The sequence below is a fragment of the Diachasma alloeum genome, unplaced genomic scaffold (assembly GCF_001412515.2).
Source record: "Diachasma alloeum isolate Michigan unplaced genomic scaffold, Dall2.0 Dall_scaffold_00277, whole genome shotgun sequence".
NCBI lineage: Eukaryota > Metazoa > Arthropoda > Insecta > Hymenoptera > Braconidae > Diachasma > Diachasma alloeum.
The window spans coordinates 571,964-592,141 of NW_021680416.1; the positions used below are offsets into that span (position 1 = coordinate 571,964).

At 37.0% G+C, this 20,178-nt stretch overlaps 1 protein-coding gene across 3 annotated transcripts in view; it reads left to right on the forward strand.

The window, feature by feature from the left end:
• Positions 1-20,178, forward strand: part of LOC107038124 (venom dipeptidyl peptidase 4) — a 567,343-nt gene that overhangs the window by 332,412 nt on the left and 214,753 nt on the right. For all 3 annotated transcript variants that reach the window (XM_029126098.1, XM_015257032.2, XM_015257031.2), the window contains one exon: positions 1,566-1,640. In XM_029126098.1, the coding sequence (XP_028981931.1) occupies positions 1,566-1,640 (75 nt within the window). The remainder of the gene's footprint in view (positions 1-1,565; positions 1,641-20,178) is intronic.

Genomic DNA, 20,178 nt, shown 5'->3' on the forward strand with positions numbered 1-20,178 from the left:
GGGGGGGGGGGGGGGGGAATCCCTTTCAGAGATTGTACAATAGACCAAGAGTATTTTTTATGCCCGATATCAATCTCAGTTTTCGAAAAAAATTTCGAGAAAGCGGTTACGAAATAGTATCTTATGTCATAAGGCGATAAAAGCATTATCTGGCGAATGTGGGTTTATAATCCGAGCCGAAGGCGAGATACGTGTGACATACGATATTTTATGTCGTTGGGCCCGAAAACCGCGATTCTAACCTCGCTTCGCTCGGTTATATCGCGGTTTATCGGGCCTAATGACATAAAATAAATAACTCAAATTTCTAAGTTTTTCCGGTATAATCTTCGATTACTACGTTCACATACTAATTTTTAATTTTATATTCTCTCCGTGTAGAGGTTAAACCAACGAGAGTCACGTGTGAAATTGCTCAAAATATTGTTGTCAAAATTTATTGAAAGAATTCCACAGAAAAATCATTCAACAATGAAAAATTCTCAAAAGTCGGCTGACGAAATTTTGGTCAAACCGATATCTTGTTTGAACTCAATTCCTTATTTTGTTTATTACTTTTTTAATTCATTTATTTTATTTCCAAAATCAAACGGCCGAAGTCAACAACATGACTCACTCCAAAAAATGATAACCTAGTTAGGATTATCTTTACAAAGGTTAATGCAGTTAGGTATTTATATACTTTGAACGAAGAACTTGGATATTCTTAACTGCGTCATTCATTTAGTTTTGTGAATTAATAAATTGAAAATAGTTGCCAACAATTAAAGTACTTGATTGAATTAAAGTCACAAATGCATTGTAGGAAAGAATTACAGAAATTATTTGCTCAAGATATCTCCATCCTCCCACATTTCTCCCCCCGCACATCAGCAAAATATTCCGATAATGTTCAAATACATAAACCACGACAGGCCACCTCAGTACGGCGTCACCTTCCGTCAAACTTCATTTGATCGATAAATAACTCGAGATTCATTCCACGAGATGCCGTACGGTGGTGGGCTAATTAGTGCCGCAAGGCAAGCCGCGAACGTTAATTTCTCCGTGGACGAACCGAAACGACCGACATGACCCCGGGGCATGTGCGCACATACACAAATTTCGGATACGTCAGTGTATGGAAACTGGGGAAATCATCCATGGAACAAGGTGTGCTAATAAAAAGCTCAGCGCAATGGTGCGAGAGTCGTAGATCGGTGGGATGGGGAATATGCAGGGGGAGGGGTTAGACGCTAACACGAGAGAGGGTGAATGTCGAGGAGAATCGAATTAATCGAACTCCACAGCCGAGAGCCAGACTGGAGAGAGTAGTCGATTTTGCCTTAATTAGCGAGGGAAAAAACCTACAGCAAGAAAATGTAATGGGATTATTTTTTCCAATAGTTTTTTTTTTCATCACGAGCACCTTTTTTCATCAACTTTTCACGCTAAAAACGATTTCAATGGGAGTACGGGTAAAAAATTACAGTTTATTCTTGCTAGTGGTTTTTTCCATTTTCGAAATGAAGTTGAACCGCACAATTTACACTCGTAGTAATTAGTTTTTTTCACCTAATTTTCAGGCACTCCGCTCGAGCTTTGACCATCAGTTGTCGCCAGATGGAAAGTATATGCTGTTTGCGTCCAATTATCAGAAGGTGAGTACCCTCGTCTGAGGTATTCGTATTTTAAGTCGAGATTTTAGGTTAAAAAAAATCGTGAATTAAGTTGACGAATTCGACTTGATAGGGATAGGAATAAATCACATCGAGAATCGACTGATGTTTGATTGTTATGAGTGTGAATGGAGTCTCACTTAAAAATGTGCAAACTGATGTGACTTAATTCAAGTAGATTCTGCAAAGAGATTCAAGTCGAATTGATACTTGATTTAAGTCGAGGGATACTTGACTGTTATAAAAGAGTAGTTTCTTTAGACCTTGGATTTTCGTAATCAAATATCTCTTCGACTTGAATCAAGTCGCTACGTACTGTCTGAAGCAAGTAGATTTTTCGGTATGAAAAAATCCATTAATTTCTACTTGAATCAAGTAGGCGAGGACTTGAGACCTATTAGAGATTGACTTACTTAATGCCATCATTGAAGGCTTGATTGAAGTCTTCCTCAAAAGTGTGCAAACTGGATGTGACTTAATTAAAGTAGATTCTGCAAAATGATTCAACTCGAATTGATACTTGATTCAAGTCGAGGGATACTTGACTGTTATAAACGAGCAGTTTCTTTAGTGTATTTGTGTCATGAGTCCTTGGATTTTCGAAATCGAATATCTCCTCGACTTAAATGAAGTCGTCACGTACTATCTGAAACAAGTAGATTTTTTGCGATGAATAAATCCATTAGTTTCTACTTGAGTCAAGTAGGCGAAGACGTAAGACCTGTTGGAGATCGACTTGATTCAAGTTAATTCTGCAAATTAGTCAAAGTCGAATCGATATTTGATTCAGGCCTGGAGGTTACTTGATTTTTTATAAAAGAGCAGTTTCTTTGATGTACTTGGATCATGAGAACTTAGATTTTACAAATCAAGAATCTCCGCAATTTTAATTAAGTATCAATTTGACTTGAATCAAGTACTTGTCTGATTGAATCAAGCATTTTCCGAGCATTTTTTCGAGTAGTTTCTACTTGAATCAAGTAAGTAACGACTAGAGATCTGCTAGCGATCGCTACAAGTTTTCCAAAAAAGTGTGCAAACCGATATAGCGGCGTGATTCAAGTTGATTCTACGAATTTGTTAAATTCGCATTGACACTTGATTCAGGTCGGGAGCTTACTTGAGTCTTATAAAAGAGCAGTTTCTTTGATGCACTTGGATCACGCGAACTTGGATTTTTGAAATCAAGTATCTCCGTAACTAGAATTAAGTACCAAATTGACTTGAATAAAGTACTCGTGTACTTGAATCAAACATTTTCCAACTTGAATGAAGTCGTTCCATCCTACCTGAAACAGATGGATTTTTCGGAGTGAATAGATTCATTGGTTTCTACTTCATCCAAGTAGGCGACTACTTGAAACGTTTTTACTTCAAAATAATGCAATCTTCTACTCACAACAAGTCGGACATTCTGATTGGGCCAGTTATATCCACTGCTTAGAGCAACCAGGAGTTCTTTATTCTGAGCACAGTTTGATAGACCAAACTCCGACTCGCGCCTGATTTAAATTCCTTCCCCCGCTAATTCATGTTGCAAAATGCAAGAGATGTAGAATGAGGTTGCAACCACGAAAAAAAAACACCATTGGCTCATGGGGATTGTTGGCTGATGGTTATGCGAATCGCTTGTCCATTCTAAGGGGACGACGAGGTGGGGTATTCTCCGGCGATGCCCAACGATATTTGCATACGAATGAGACGACTCGACGCAGAATGGTTGAGGTTTACGTGCAACACAATGGAGCGTGATTGCATAAGCGGGAAAGGCCAACGCAATGCTGATTGCGCGTTGACGCTGGGGGTAACCTTCAGTGGTGACAGAATGAACCATACCATGAATGCAAGGTCATGGTATCGACGATTAAATACCCCGCGGCCTCCGAAATTCAGTTGACGGATCCAGTTGCGGAATCCGCTCCGGCGGATTGAAATTGTTTGATCGATTGATCTATCAATTTTCCAAGAAATACGTGACGTCTAACTTAATTATGGGGAAAGCATCGAAAAGGTAGAGAGATTTTCCTCTGGAGGCAGATTCCGATCGTGTGGGGCGGTGAGGAGTGAGATGGTTGTCATTTGTTTTCTATCAATGAAACCATTCATCTCCATAATTATTATCCGGGATTCAAGTTCATGGGGTATTGGAGAGAATAATAATTTTTTACTTATCTTATTGTCAATACACGACGTTTCTTGATCTGACGGGGGCCAGAATTCTCAGATCATCGAATTTTCCAAGAATTACATAACATCTAGCACAAATACCAAAAGACTGGAGAAGTCTCCTCCTGAGTAACTTCTATCCAAGAAAGTCATACTCTTGACTCTCCGATAACACCACCTAAAAGGGAGAATGTATAATGGGTCTAGAATGGAAGTTTGAAGCTTGCAACTTCGGAATTTATCAGAATCTTCGATCAAGGAGATTATTTCGGCGAGGATTATCAAATTGCAGATCCAAGGGGATTTTATTGCGGGTGGTTGAAAGGTCTTAAGAAAGTGTTAGCCGGTGTTAAGGTCAGGGAGTCATCGGGAGACCTTAGTTTCAAGGATCTACTACATTATGTTCTTCCAAGTTAAGGGTAGACCATTTTCATTCATTAAAAGACGCTGCACTTTAGTTGAAGTTTAATGTTCTTAGAGCCGTCTTAAAACGAATAAATGTTCATATCTACGCTGATGGATTCTTCTAGAAGTTTTGGAATCAGGATTGCAAAAATCGCAGTCCAAACCTGAAAAAGGCATTCTGTCATGTGAAATATTGTCCTTCGCCTGCCTCAAGGGGTCATGCATCACCTTTAGCATTCCTGTGTCATATCGCGCCACTGCAAAATCCACCCTCTCCACGATGCATACATTATCGCAGTCCAACTTAACTGTCTTGCTATTTATGTGAGCGATCTGGCGGGCGCCAAAATTCTGAGTAACGTCCAGAGGCGTTGCTGAATTGAAAGGAAGCTGCACAGTTTCCTCACTCCTTCCCCCCTCTCCTCTGTCCTTTCATCGGATAGTTGGAATTGTAATCAATGCTTGCTCGACTGTCTGTGTGGTCGGTCTTCTGTTGGAATCATCTGCATAGCCAGCATTGCATACACTTGCCCTGTGCAATTTGATTAATTCGACGTAATTACAGGCCTATTGAGGACACAAAAAATTCTTGGAATTGAGTCATATCGGTTACATTGCGGAATCCCACGGAGGGTTGATGGAATGGGCTTCTCGAAATGCCTTCACAATAACAATTATTCTGATCAGAGGCAAGTATTGGGATGAAACAAAAATATTTTTACAATTAATTTCAACATTTCTTCACTTCACATTTTGTATCAAAATTTATCGATACGATAAATGATTCCATAAAAGAATCCTAAATTTTCTGATGATCAAAATGATGGTTATTTTGACCAGTCTTTCTACTTCACTTTGTCTCATCTCTCTATTGATATCCGCAAACTCGATAGTTGTGATTGTCCTTCCACTCCTCTTCATCGCAGATCTCCATTGATCCCTCTACATACTCGATATTTCTGTCATTTTCTTCTATTTCTTAATCTCTCGAGCGACTGAACACTGTTCCATTTATATCATTCGGTTCAACCACTTCATTGATGTTATTTTTCCATAAGCGTCAAGCGTTGTGACTAAATTACTCTCAATTCGATGGCATCCACAGTATTTGACGATCCAACTTCAACATTCCTAGGGGGTGGCGGGGCACAGTGTAGCATTGTGTGGTCTTCCTCAAATTCCAATATTTCTATTTATGAACGAAGATATTGGTAATCGGAGAAGATAACGAAACGTTCCACCTTGTCCCTCACACTCGGAATAAAATGTTTATCATACGATACAACATAATCATAGTTTCCAAATTATAATTACTGATGATTGATACGACAGCCATTTTGACCATTCTTTTTACTTCACCTCATCCCAATTCTCTATTGATCCTCAGAAGCTCCATATTTCCGTCATTTTTTTCTATTTATCGATCTCACGAGCGAGTGAACACTGACTCTTCCATATCATTCCATTCAATGACTGCATTGATATTTCTTCTTCATGAAAGCCAAGTGTTGGGACGGAACTTTTATCATTTTCAATGTATCTAAAATATTTGACGACCGAACTTCAACATTTCTTCACTTCGCATTCTGTTTTTCATCAGATACGAATCTTGTAGTGCAATGGTCATTATACAATACAATATAATTAATTCACCAACCAATGACTGACATGATAGTCATTTTGACCATTCTTTGCACTTCACTTCCACCCATTTCTCTATTGATCCCCGGAAAGTCCATATATCCCTCATTTTTTATATTTATCGACCTCTCAAGCGATTGAACACTGCCCCTTTCATAGATCATTCCATTCAATGGCTGCATTGATATAATTTTATCGTGTTGTGACCAAATTTTCCTCAATCGTAATGCATTTAAAATATTTGACGATCCAACTTCAACATTTCTTCACTCCGCATTCTGTTGTTAATCAGACACAAATCGTGTAGTAAATCGATCATCATATGATGCAACATAATTAGTTCCTCGACCTAATATTGATACGATAGCCATTTTGACCGTTCCTTCCACTTCACTTCATCCCATTTCTCCATTAACCCCCGGGAACTCCATATTTCCATCAGTTTCTTTTATTTATCAAGCGACATAATTAGTTCCTCAACCTAATATTGATGCGATAGTCATTTTGGCCATTCCTTCCACTTCACTTCATCCCATTTCTCCATTGATCCCCCAAACTCGATATTGTCCTCCTTTCCTTTTATTTCTTGATCTCTCAACCGACTGTCCACTGCTCCTTCCCTATTATTCCGTTGAACGACATTACTCGAATGAAAAAGGTTCAAGATATTTCTGGGGATATATCAGAAATCCTTTCACAAAGCTTTTAACCCTGCAGGGGGCGCATCGAGGAAAAAAGGAGGGAGCGCTCCTTCAGAACTAAAGTGAAAACCGCTGAAGTATTCATCGAGCAGGGCGAAAAGGACCAACGTTGTCAGGGGGGAGGGGGTGGGGGGTATTGAATTAATATCTCACGAATTTTTAGAGTCCCCGGGCTAGAAGCATATCCGGGTCAAAAATCAAATATCCAGAAGGGCGTAGCCACTGTGAAACTCGTGCGCAGGATTGTGGACAGAGTGAGAGCTGAATTCGCGCAAACCCACACCAGGCTTATGCATTCGTGTGTCAGGGGAAGTATTACGGGGGGTTATACTGATAGCAAGGGTAGTTCGACGCACGTGTTCGACGAGATCGTTGCATTAATCGAACATTGGCCATGAATATTGTTCCACGAACCGCGACAGCTTACAAGCTCCCACTTTTATCGAATAAGTTGGCGGTTTTTATTGGGACTGCACTGTTGGAAAATTTTTGAAATTTCATGGAGGATATTATAGTTAATCGCATGAGAGTAACATTGAATCGGGGTTAGGACAAAAATGGTGTTGAAATTTTAAATTTTAAGTAGAATTCACGGAAATTCATGAGTTTTCAGGGGGAGGGAGATGGAAATTTCATGGCTTGATTGAATTTTCAGTGGAAAATGAATATTCAGACACAAAATAACATGAGCTGTCAATTTTTCCCTGAATTTGCCTGATTTTTCAGAATTTTCACAAAATAATTGAACTGAAAAATCAAGTATTTCATGGATTTCCGGATCATTTGAACAGAAAATCAATGAAACGTCAGTGGAACGAACACAATAAAAATTTCCGGAATTTGGCACGGAAAATTCAGATGAAAATTTTCAACAGTGTGGGATGGAAGACTGAAACGCGGCGATGTTTTTGATTATGCATTTTATTTGCAATTGCTGGCAGAGGGGGAGCTCCATCTCTCATGATGATGTGTTATTTTCTTGGGAAAACTGAATTTTTAGAGACGTCAGATCCTGGAGTTGACGAGAGAATAAATTGGAAAGTGTGAAAAATGAAGTTTTCAGGGGGAGATATGCTGCATAGGATGATGAATGATAACTCATACGGAATTCATGACATTTTCCCACGGAAAATTGAGCAGTGGTCACTAAATGTCCAGCAGTCCCTACACTGTTAGAAAAGAGAATGAAATTTCTTGGGCAGTTGAGTAGTAATTTTCCGGAAAGTCACATTGAATTCCATTTAATGAGACAAACATCATGTAATTTTGGATTTCAGGGGAAATTTTAATGGAATTCCTCATTTTTGGGCTGCAGGAAGATCAAAATTCCGAAACTTACTTGAATTGAAAATTCGAAAATCAAAACATGAATATATAATACCAAATTAAACTGGATTTTCAATCAATTCGAAATTCAAGAATATATTCCCTTGAATTTTCCTGATCTCTATGAATTCTCATGGAATAATTGAACTGAAATTCACAGGTTCAGTGGATTTTTTCATAAAATTATAAATTCTCAATGTCGAATTCTATGAAATTTCAGTAGATCTATAATATGGTTGCATATTTGTTCTTTCACTTCAGGTATTTAAAGAGTATTCGCAAAAAATATAGTTAGGAGTGGAAAAATCGAATATTTACTATTATTGTTTAAATACCTGGAATTCGTTTAACTTGGAAACATAATATTTCCCAGCAGAAGAATTTGAAAATTGATACTTCCTCCTGTTTGTATTTCGGATCAATTTAATTGAGCTAATTTCAAATCAGTAGCGAAGTGGTAAACCGGTGTAAGTTAATTTTGATTATTGGCCAGTTTTCAATGAATATCTCGGAATCTAAGAAAGATGGCAGAATTTTTGGTATAACCTTTTTTGTAGAGCCGATTGAGAACTACAACAAGTATAATAGCGAAAGTTTCGCTGTCTCCCTTAGATTCGGAAATATTCCTCAAAAACTCAAGTGAGAGATAAGTCGATTTAAACCGCTTTACCACTTTGCTACTGAAATATGTTTCATGGATTCGCATCTCCATGGTTTCAATATTCCGATCAATTTTTTTTTATTCATCTTTCTTTCCTACTACCATTACGATTTTATAGGTTCCCCATTCGTCAGCTTTGTCTCTCCCACTTCTCTCTTCTGATTTTTGCTGTTACCACACTGATAGAACGATTCATTTATTCCAAACGAGATTCGTTAACTATTAACGACTGGTAGAATTGAATATGACCAAATGAATATTCGCTAACAGTTAACGAATGGTTCACTTGAATGGCGAAAGTCAAGTCAATCAAGGCTCCTCAAATATACATTCGTTAACAATTAACGAATGAACATTTGGTGGGACCGAATAGACCCTAATCTCCAACCAAAATCCATTCGTTGGGAATAACTAATCCGTTCTATCAGTGCATGGGCCGTCTTACTCATAATTGTACCTCATTCGGGCTGGGACTGCACGGGAAACCATGGGAAACCCCAAGCGTACAGCCGGCCGATTGTGCAGAGCCCTAATGTGCCCTTCTGTCACACTAACTAGAGGGGCACATTAGGCCACTACACCGTGCCTACCTTCCGAAATTTGTGGGCGAAGGTGTTCCTAAGCGGTCACCCATCCAAGTACTAACCGCGCTAAACAGCTGCACTCGGATGTCCGCCGGTGGATCACCTAACTCATCCAACCATTACGATCGGTAATATTCCAATTAATTTTAATAGGATTACACGGAGAGGATTTTTTTAGAAAAATTCTAGTGCTAGCACGGGAAAAGAGGCGTAAAGTGACGACCAGCAAAAAATTTCCGTGCCGCCACTAGAAATTTTATTGGGGAAAACGTGAATTTTTCCCCGTATTTCTGTGAAAATTTCACAGGAATCTCCAGAAATTTTACCAGAAATACCAAGAAATTTTACCTTAACAGCACTAGAATATTTCACAGCCGGTGGATTGCGATTTTTTCCAGTACTCGTATAGAATTTTTCTAGAAAATTTTTCTCCGTGTACATTGCTGCAGGATATTTCGTGTAGAAACACGAGAAAAGAACACTTCATTGATACGATCCTCATAATTGGAACCCAAATTAGAAACCAATCCAATTTTTCAACTGTATTTTTTCCAAAAAATATGAAAAAGCCTCAGGACCGGTTCGTTTGTACCGCAGATGAATTCAATTGTACTAGTTTTCAAATCAATTTTTTACTCCCCATTCGTTTTTCAATCAAATCTACATTGTCTAGAATTATTACGGTCGGGGTGAAACGAACGATAAAAAGGATTCGAATAACTCCAACATTTATGTGGTACTCATAACATCGAATGAAGTTCGAAACACCAACTTTTTGGTATTTAATTGGATTGAGTTCAGAAACTCTACAGCCGTGCACATTGAATCTATTATCTCTCGATGTGTTCGTTTCATTTCCTTTCCTTTTTTTTGCTCACTGAACGACTGAAAAATTGCGTCGGTTAATCCGCTAATGGATCGCCAGTTTGAATAGAAACTCGAATGATACCGTGAGAATGAAAGTTTTTTCGCTTTGAGCTTCATCAATCAGAATAATTGTGATATCCAATTCAATGATAGGAATCTTCACAGAAAGGCGATGGATAATCGGTACCCTTACATGGATATATTCACTAATTCATTGGACTCTTTATTAAGAAATTCTGATGAAACCGTCATCATTCATTACTAATTTCTTTGTTTTGTAAGTAGTTTAGATTTAAGATTTTCCGCTCGGTACGCCACTTTCGACCTCTTATGGTTTATTTTATAGACTGTTAAAAATTTCTTGAAATTTCAGTCAAATGTCACCTGAATTTCCAATGTTGTGAGTTTGAGTTCAATCTCAATAGAAAACGTTCACTAAATTTCTCATTCATCGTGAAAATTCAAGAAAATTTTATTTTTCATATTAAAAAACCATTGATTCTTCAATGAAAGCTTGAATTTTCAAATTCATCGTGGAAATTGAACATCAAACGTAATTGAATTTTCAGTAGATTGAAAATTCGGAGAAGTTATTGCCTGAATTTTCAACAATATCAAGGTTTTTCAGTGCCGTATGGATCTGAAAATCGAGAATTACTTGAATATTCAAGAAATTAACTGATTTGTCAATGACGAATTCTACAGCAATTTCATGTTACTTTATCGTTGTTAAAAATTTCAAGTTTTTTCACTTGAAATTTCAAGTGTTATTTTCTAACAGTGTAATGTAAAATTTAAATCTCGCGTTATTATCTAGACGAAAAAAAAAACTTGATTCAAGTATATTTTATACTCGAATGGGGGATGGGTATTTCAACTTGAGGATGATTATTTAGTATTAGCCCAGGTTGTACCAAGCGCTCTCAAGTATAATATAAAGGTTAAACACTAAATGTGAGAATATAAGGGTCAAAAAGTGGAGATTGAAAAATGAGGGTCGAAATATTAAAGTCAAAAACTGAGGGCCTGAATGTAAAGGTGAAAGAATGAGGGTCAGAATATTAGGATCAAAAAATTAGGAGCAGAATACACGCACGAAAAAATTTAATAGAAAAACCTATCGAATTCGTTGGAAAATTCTATTGAATTTCTATTAAACTTTCTATCAGTTTTTGGCTAATTCTATTGACATGTTCAATAGAAAACATTCAATAGAAAAAGTTAACTGAATTCGATTTTTCTATATACCTTATTCTTTTCATATATTTTCTATTGAATTTACTCGACTCAAGTTTTTTTCATTTTATTTTTCTTTTCTTCTCATGAAGAAAATCAAACGAAAAAACTTAGAAAATTTGAACCGAGGAAATTCTATAGAAAATATCTCAATAGAATAAGTTATATAGAAAAATTGAATTCTTTTGACTTTTTCTACTGAATATTTTCTATTGAACATTTCAATAGAATCGGTCAAAAACTAATAGAACAGTTCAATAGAAATTCAATAGGGTTTTCTAACGAATTCGATAGGTTTCTCTATTAAATTTTTTCGTCCGTGTATAGAAGTAAAAAAGTGGGCGTCAGGAAATGACGGTCATATAAGGGCTAAAAACGGTGATGAAGCATAATATATGACTTATATTTAGACCCTCATTGCCTGATATCCACTTTTTTTATTTTTATATTCTGACCATGACCTGTGAGATCCGTAATTTTTACTGAACATTTCTCTCGATGTGCGATTGAAGAGTTTTTCCAACTCTAATTACTAACACAGAATACTTTCGCAAATAGCTTCACTGAGGAAAAACATGTTTTCAGCTCATCAGCACATCGTTAACTGTATTAAATTCATCTAGGCTCCGAAACCAAATCTAGATGGATCGTGATACGCTCTGAACAATGATATTAAATCTGCAGGTTATCGACTATCCTGAAACCATTAGAATCTACGCATGCTGCCATTGAAATTATCGTTGCGTATTGCAATCAGTCACAGCAGTCCATTCAGTGCGTGATGCGGGAAATCCCAATAAGACCAGCGATTTCCCGAAATGATCTGTCGATTAATTCCGTTTATCGGATGTATTCCGGCTATTCACAATGACTGCATGAAAGGCGTTTGTTGGGCCATCACATGATTTATGGCCATTGGCTGTTATCATTTCAGATTGGATCATTTCGGGAAAATGCTCACGTCTATATTGGAGGAAATTAAAAGGATGTTGTGGCTACATTTAATAATTTTCAATTGCGGAAGTTCATATTCTCATATTTAGAATTATTATAGCAATTATTGTCACAGAATATGATACTTTATGATCATAACTACGACCGTAATTGTAAATTCATCCGTAGAAATGATTTTTTGCAATCAAACAAATTTTATTTTTACCGAATGAACTAGTTCATTCAAATAGTTTATAATGAAGCGTTTATTCAAACTTAATTTCCATTTTTATCAGCATTTTTATTCATATCTAATTGTTATTCATATCTAACTACGGCCGTAATTGTAAATTCATCCGTAGAAATGATTTTTTGCAATCAAACAAATTTTATTTTTACCGAATGAACTAGTTCATTCAAATAGTTTATAATGAAGCGTTTATTCAAACTTAATTCCCATTTTTATCGGCATTTTTATTCATATCTAATGAATAATTAATTTATTATACACAAATGTTAGGTTGATTCAAATCGAGACTATCAATTAGAAATGAAATGATTGTATCGACACCGAAGAGAACGAGCTTATTAAGATGCCACAATTTATTTGAACGATGGAAAATGAATAGAAACGCTTATTCAGTCCTACATTGTTGAAAATTTTCGCCTGAATTTTCCGTGCCAAATTCCAGACATTTTTATCGTGTTGAAATTTCAGGAAATCTTGTCATTAAAAAATCAAATATTCTCTTGATTTTCTGTTCCAATGATCTGGAAATTAATAAAATACTTGATTTTTCAGTTTAATTATTGTGTGACAATTGAGGAAAATCAGGAAAATTTGGGGAACAATTGAAAATTCATGGTATTTTGTTTCTGAATATTCCTGTTCCACTGAAACTTCAATCAAATTGTGAAATTTCCATCGCACTCCTACTGAAAACTCATGAATTTCCGTGAATTCTACTTCAACCTTGGCATTTCATGACTATTTTTTTTCCTAAATTCGATTCAATATCACTCGCCTATTCGACTGGCTAACAATTATTTAAATTGCAATGTTTAACATTATATCTTCATTCCTTCAATTTTACCGATTAAACAATCCATTTTTATTCATTTAATTTAGTGTCCATTTATTTGCATATTTAATCAGTGTTGGATTTGATTTCTCCTTATTCAATCTAAATCAATTACTATTGTTATCATTATTTTCATTCGAACAGATGACTCATTCGGGATGAATCAATGATTAATTTTACATAATCAAAACACTTCCATTGAAACTAACATATGTTTTTATTAATTTCCAATAGGAATATTGCAGAAGTGAAGAGAAAAATTTTAAACAAATATTTTTATTTGATTGAAATACATAATTTCTCTGGGTTAACCAATAATCGAATGTTTATAGAGAAATATAGACATGGTATTGGATGATGCATATCCAAATACTGAACCTAACATTCAAAAGTAAATTCCCAAATATTCGCGAAAAACTTCAACCTCCAATAGCTCACACTACCTATATAGACAAAGACTTCCCGAAACACCAAATATGAGGCTAAACGTTAATAACAATCCTCATACATTATGTTTCTCGTTAAATATAACAAGCACTCACCAATTCCCTCCTGCAAACATCCGAAATGTTTTCTTTCATTCCTAATTACCAAACACAGTATATTTATACATATTTTATCCAATGAATCTCCATGTAAATTCCAATTGTTAGTTCGAGCGAATGAAAACGATATGTATTATGACAGAATTACGATGATATGCACAAGTAGAAATATTCAACTAAATGCAACCAAATATAAACATGTCATTGCATGATACCTATCCAAATACTGTACCACATATTAAAAAGTAAATTCACAAATGGTCGGGAAAAACTTCAATATCCGTTATCTCACACCAAATATCAAATATGAAGCTAAACATTAATAAAAAATCGTCCTACACTGTTTGAAAAAAAGTTAAATTTCATGGACAGTTGACTACTAATTTTCAGGACAGTGATACTGAATGCGATTTTGGGGGAAAAATCATGACATTTCCGTTTTGACTGACAATTCAGTAAAATTCCAGAATTTTAAGCAGCATAAAGACCACAATTCCTTAATTTATTTGAATTTCCAATATAATATTTTCAGTGAAATCTGAAATTTCATGATTTTTTCCCCCTAAATCGCATTCAATTTCACTGTCCTGAAAATGCAAGAACATATGTACTGGAATTTTCTGGTTTTCTATTCATTTTCAGGGAAAAATGGAACTGAAATTGACAGTTCTCTTTGATTTTTTCACGAAGTTCTCAATTTTTTATGACGAAATTCCTTGAAATTTCAGTGGTAATTAAATTTGAAAATAAATTTTCCAAAGTGTACCGAAAATTTCAGACAGAAATGTTTAACAATGTACATTATATATCTCGTTGAATATAACATGGACTCACCAATTACCTCCCACATACATCCAAAATGTTTTCATTCATCCCCAATTACCGACCACAATATATTTATACATATTTTATCTACTGGATCTCCGTGCAAATCCCAATGGTTAGTCCGAGCGAATGAAAACGACATTATGACAGAATTGCGATCATTAGGACACGCAGGAATATTCAACTAAATACACAAAAGTATAAACGTGTTATTGGATGATACATATTCAAGTATTCTACCGCAGATTTCCAAATGTTTGCATTCACCCCCAATTACCGACCACAATATATTTATACATATTTTATCTAATGGATCTCCATGCAAATCCCAATTGTTAGTACGAGTAAATAAAAACGACATTATGACAGGATTGCGATCATTATGACACGTAGGAATATTCAACTAAATACACAAAAATATAAACATGTCATTGCATGATGCATATTCAAGCACTCTACCCCAGATTTAGAAGTAAATTTCCAAATGTTCGCAAAATACGTCAATACCCAATTTGGACTTTCCAAAGTACCAAATCTGAAGTTACACATTAAGGACAATCCATGAAGCTGAAACTAGCAGAATATTCGTCAGCGGAAAATTCAATTTAGGGGGTATTTAGGGGTAGGAGAGGCAAATAATCATATGCAAAAATATTTTTTAAGTGCGAAAGAGTTTGTACATTACTTTAAAACATTTGTACACCCCTACACCTAGAGAAAAACGACAAAGTTCCCAAACAAGTCTTACTTATGCCAAGATAGTATATTATGTCATTAGGACCGTAGCTAACCGTGCTGCTAACTCACACGAATCGCAAACAGACGTCACGGTCCGTATGACATATACTATTTTTTGTCACGAAGGCCCGATGAGGGGGAGGGGGTGGGGTGGGGGCGCAGAAGCGGGGTCCAGGGGCCGCAGTCTTCGGGGGGGGGGGGTTTGCCCCCCCCCCCCCCCCCNAAACTTCCTAACGGATGCCTAGAAAAACATGGATTTTAAGGAAGAGAGTTGCTTAAAATTAAAATAAAAAAGACGAGATTTTGGGGATGAAGAATAATGCTTGAGTTACAGTGAGATGATGCAATAATTTCACAACGGCATAACCTCTACTGTTGTAACCGATTAGTTACTGAGAACGCCGCCAGTGCGATTTTGTTGGCCCAAACAAGACTTATTTGTTTTTCTCTCAGTGTAGATTTATCTAAGACAAATCTGACAATCCTACATTATTACACTGATAGAAAGGGTTAGTTATCGTAAAATAATGGATTTCGTTGGAGACGAGGGTCCATTCGGTCTCACCAAATGTTCATTCGTTAATAGTTAACAAATGCACATTTGAGGAGCCTTGTTTGACTCGATTTTCACTTTCTAAGTGAACCATTCGGTAAATATTAACGAATATTCATTTGGCTATATTCAACTTTACCATTCGTTAATAAATAGTTAACGAATCTCGTTTGGAATAAATGCATCAGTCTATCGATGTACCTCATTATTACCTACTATTATGCATTCACGAATGCCCTCAAAATGTTGTCGTTTACCCCCAATTACCGAATAAGATATTCCCCTCGGTGTAGCATTTATACATCTTCTATTCAGTGAAACTGAATCCACTATGCATTATTGAGGCCTTCAAAATTCCATTTGTTGAGACAAATTCTTAAGAACCAGGCGGCAAGATATCATTCGGGGATAATGTATACGTGACACCGATACATTTTCCCTCCGCTGTTGTATTATTTTCTCAAGCCGAGGGAGAGTGGGTATGGATTGGGAAATAAACACAAGTGAACATTGTAGAACGACGGGGAACGATGGTACGGAACAACGCCTGGGCTTGTGTCAATGCATGAATCCCAACAAAAGTACGAGTACGCTTTGTACGTACTGAAGTGACAATGGTTACTGGCATTCGGAACTCAGATACGTGTTTTGACATTGCCGCGTGGTTTTGACGGTTGCACAATCATTGTCATTTGCGATCATCGACGGAATACTCACGGATGAGCGAATATTCGCAGGATTTTTTTTCCTTGCTAACAAAAAATTGGGAATTCGTTATTGGATTCCATTTGTACTGAAAAAAAACTTAGTTTGAGACTTGTGATCTCAAATTAAGACTTGTGGAAGTTTCGAATTGAGATTTTTAAATGTCTCAAGTAGAGACTTTCAAAAGCCCCAAACTCGCTCAATGAGTGATTTTTTTCAAAATTCTGAAAAAATTAGAGTTCGTAGTTCAATCCTTTTATTAGGTTTTGGCGTTGTCCGTTTTTTTCTCGAAAAATTCGTGTAGTTAAAAAAAAAAAAGAAACATCGAACGGACAGAAAAGAGTCGCTGCGCCGCCTGGTGCGAGTGAGTTCCTGTCGAACGCATGAGCACCAGTGTTGCTAGAGTCACTGCCACACTTGAGATGCGCGCAGAGCGGTAAGCACTAACGTGGCACCACCGCGCTTGGTTTCACCCAACGACGCTGCGCCAACTGTGCGAGGGATGAAGGCTGGCGGTAGAGCGCGAGCGCTCGAGGGTTAAACATCTTAAGTTAGACCAGAACTCAACATGAAGAAAAATTTCAAGTCGATTTCGAAAGTCTTAACTAGAGGGATTCAAAACTCTTAACTTTGATCTGTGAAAATTTTACACTGAGACCTTCAAAAGTCTCAATTGAAGATTTTAAAAGTTTCAAATTGACATCTTCAAAAGTCCTAACTTGAAACTTTGAATACCTCAAATTAAGACCTTCTCTCAACATGAGGATATTCAAGTACTTTGGCTATTTTTTTTCTCCAGTGAAATACTTTTCCGTTGAAAACATCGAATGAAAAACATCGATTTTTGGGCATGAAAAATCCATTTAATTAATCGAGAAAGATTGCCCATTCCTAGCTACACAGAGTCGAAAACAAAGAAGTTCTCAAGCAAGTCTTGCTTGGGCCAACAAAAACGTTATTTGAAAATGACCGAAAAGAAATTATTTAATGTGAATGAATTTGAAAATCTCAAACATGAATAATTGCTCTGTTTCCGATAACAGCGAAATATTGGACTCACAAGGCGGATGATTCACACCAGACGGTGCCTTTTCAAAATAAAAATATCCCCTATAGAGTAAAGTTTATCAAGAAATATTTTGTTCTTACATTACAAGATTACTCACATATTATTATTATTATCTTGCTAAAATTCACCAAAAAGTGTTCCGTAAAATTCAACCAATAATTTTTAACTATTGAGTGAAATAATTGTCTCCTTCTCTTTGTCGTCACACAAAGGATGGAAAATACAACCTTTTCATCTTAATATTTCAAAACGCTCGGGGCTACGACTCTAACATTGCCCCTGTGCAGCAAACATTGACGATGAAATTTCTCAGATTTACGTGGAGGCACTGAATCGCTTTCCACGGAGTTTTTCCTCAATATGCGGGTTAACTATTCATGCATATGTCTGCCAATATCTTACTAGCAGGATTTCACTTCGGGAACAAAGTCTCCATCAATATTTATTCTCAATTCTTCGGATTTTTGGGTAGTTAATGGGAACCATCTTCTCTAGAATGTTTCTCTAATTTTAGAGTCTCTTTCGAAAAGTTCTCGACCATTGAAGAAAATTTCGGTTTTTATTCACATCGGAGAAATAGTTTTTCAAGCACAAAAAAATTTCCCTTGATCAAGATAAAGATTTTATTAGTTATAAATTAAACAAGTCGGTAGGGAAGTGGTAAAACGGTTTAAGTCAATTTTAGCTATTGGCTATTTTTCAGTGAATATCTCGGAATCTAGGGGAGGTAGCTGAATTTTTGTCAAAACATTTTTTGTAGCACTCAATTTGCTCTAGAAAAAAGGTTATTACGAAAATTTCGTTATCTCCTTTAGATTCGGAGATATTCTTCAAAAACTCAAGTAGGAGATGAGTCGAGTTAAACCGTTCTACAACTTCACTACTGAATTGGTTAGACGATGAAGCGAATGAATTCATTAACATCTGATAGAGGATTTATTTGTACTAAATAACCCGTTCGCTTATTTTATGTAACTAAAATATTTTCATTGCCAGAATTTTTTCGGTTTAAAGATATTATCGATTAAAATGCGTTAAAATGCGAGGGCGGTCGAGTGACAGCTCAATTGTTTGGGGTAGTCGGTGGCCACTGGAACATCGGGTAAATTCAGGATAATTTATTATTATTCACGTGAAATCTTCGTCAAAATGGAGCCGAAGAATGGAAACGAAGGATGGAAATAGGAAAAATTATAACAGTTGGTCTGCATTGCTCAAAAAAGTCGTGAAAACAAGGTGAGCGGTATTGGACGATTAGCTCAAAGTGCGATTCCATCGCTCACTGGCCGATGCCAACTGAATGACATAATTAAATATGTTTACTGGTGATAAAAAAATCTGTCCTCTTCACATCTTCGAGCAAACACCTCATTTCCCTCGGGTGGGCTATTGCTTTTTGCAATGGGAATGATTATAAACAATTAATTGAAGAAACTACTATCCAATCTGCCAGGAAAAAGGGCATAATGAAAGAGCATCAACACTAGGGCTCTAAATATTTGGGGTGCAGCAATGTCAGTCGTTCCCATCCACTCCATGAAATCCTCCCTCCACCCCTAAATTTCAATATCATCGCACCGCTCCACATTTCGAGTCAATTTGCACCGGGACAAGAAATGCCACATACAGTTTTATCTTTTCTCTGCCCACATATACATCTATACAACTTCGCGAATACTTGCATAGACGGGGTGCACTTAACCAGCGGTTAATCGCAAATGACTTTACCAGCCGTTATTGCCAGCACTCTCGCACGGTTTCTGCTCTGTGTATATGGGTGAAACCACGACGTGAATAGCAGCGAGTAGCCACGTAGCGCCACCACCAACGACTGCAGATTGCGGCACGATATCGGCTACTACGCGGGAAGGGCGAGTGGGGGGGGGGGGAATTTAACGCATCGGCAAATCCTGTTAAAGTACCAGAAACGTCGTTTCCAAGCTTAATTGTCCGCGGCACTCACGGGTGTATCAGTGCCAATAGTGTCATTACATGATCAGTCCTGACATGATTGTAATCACCCATTATGCACCCGAGGTGTCATCCACTGGTGCTTGAACTTCTCTCAATGTCAGTCAACTTTGGTGTGGGCGAGAAAGTTTGATATATCCCGAGTCGAGGATTTGGTTCTGATTGGGCGTACACAGGTCTTTCAAGATCTCTCCAGGCCTAGATGGACCTGGTAAGTCCTAATCAGTTCTGCGACGTACTTTTCCAGAGACCATTCGAATCCTCAGTTCTTTTCGGTCCTGAGAAGTCCTCCTCGATGCTACCGAGAACGCGTGATTTTACGAGCGGGTGAAGGGGAAGGCATGTATGCGGAGGGTTGAAATTTGTAGCCAACGAGGAGACAGGGTTGCAGAATATATTTTAGCCACCCTCATCTCCCCGTTTGCAGGCGGTGTTTAAATAAAAAATAGTGAACGTTGATTCTGTATTTATTGACCCCCTGATGCCAATGAAACCCTCGGAGGTGACAGAAA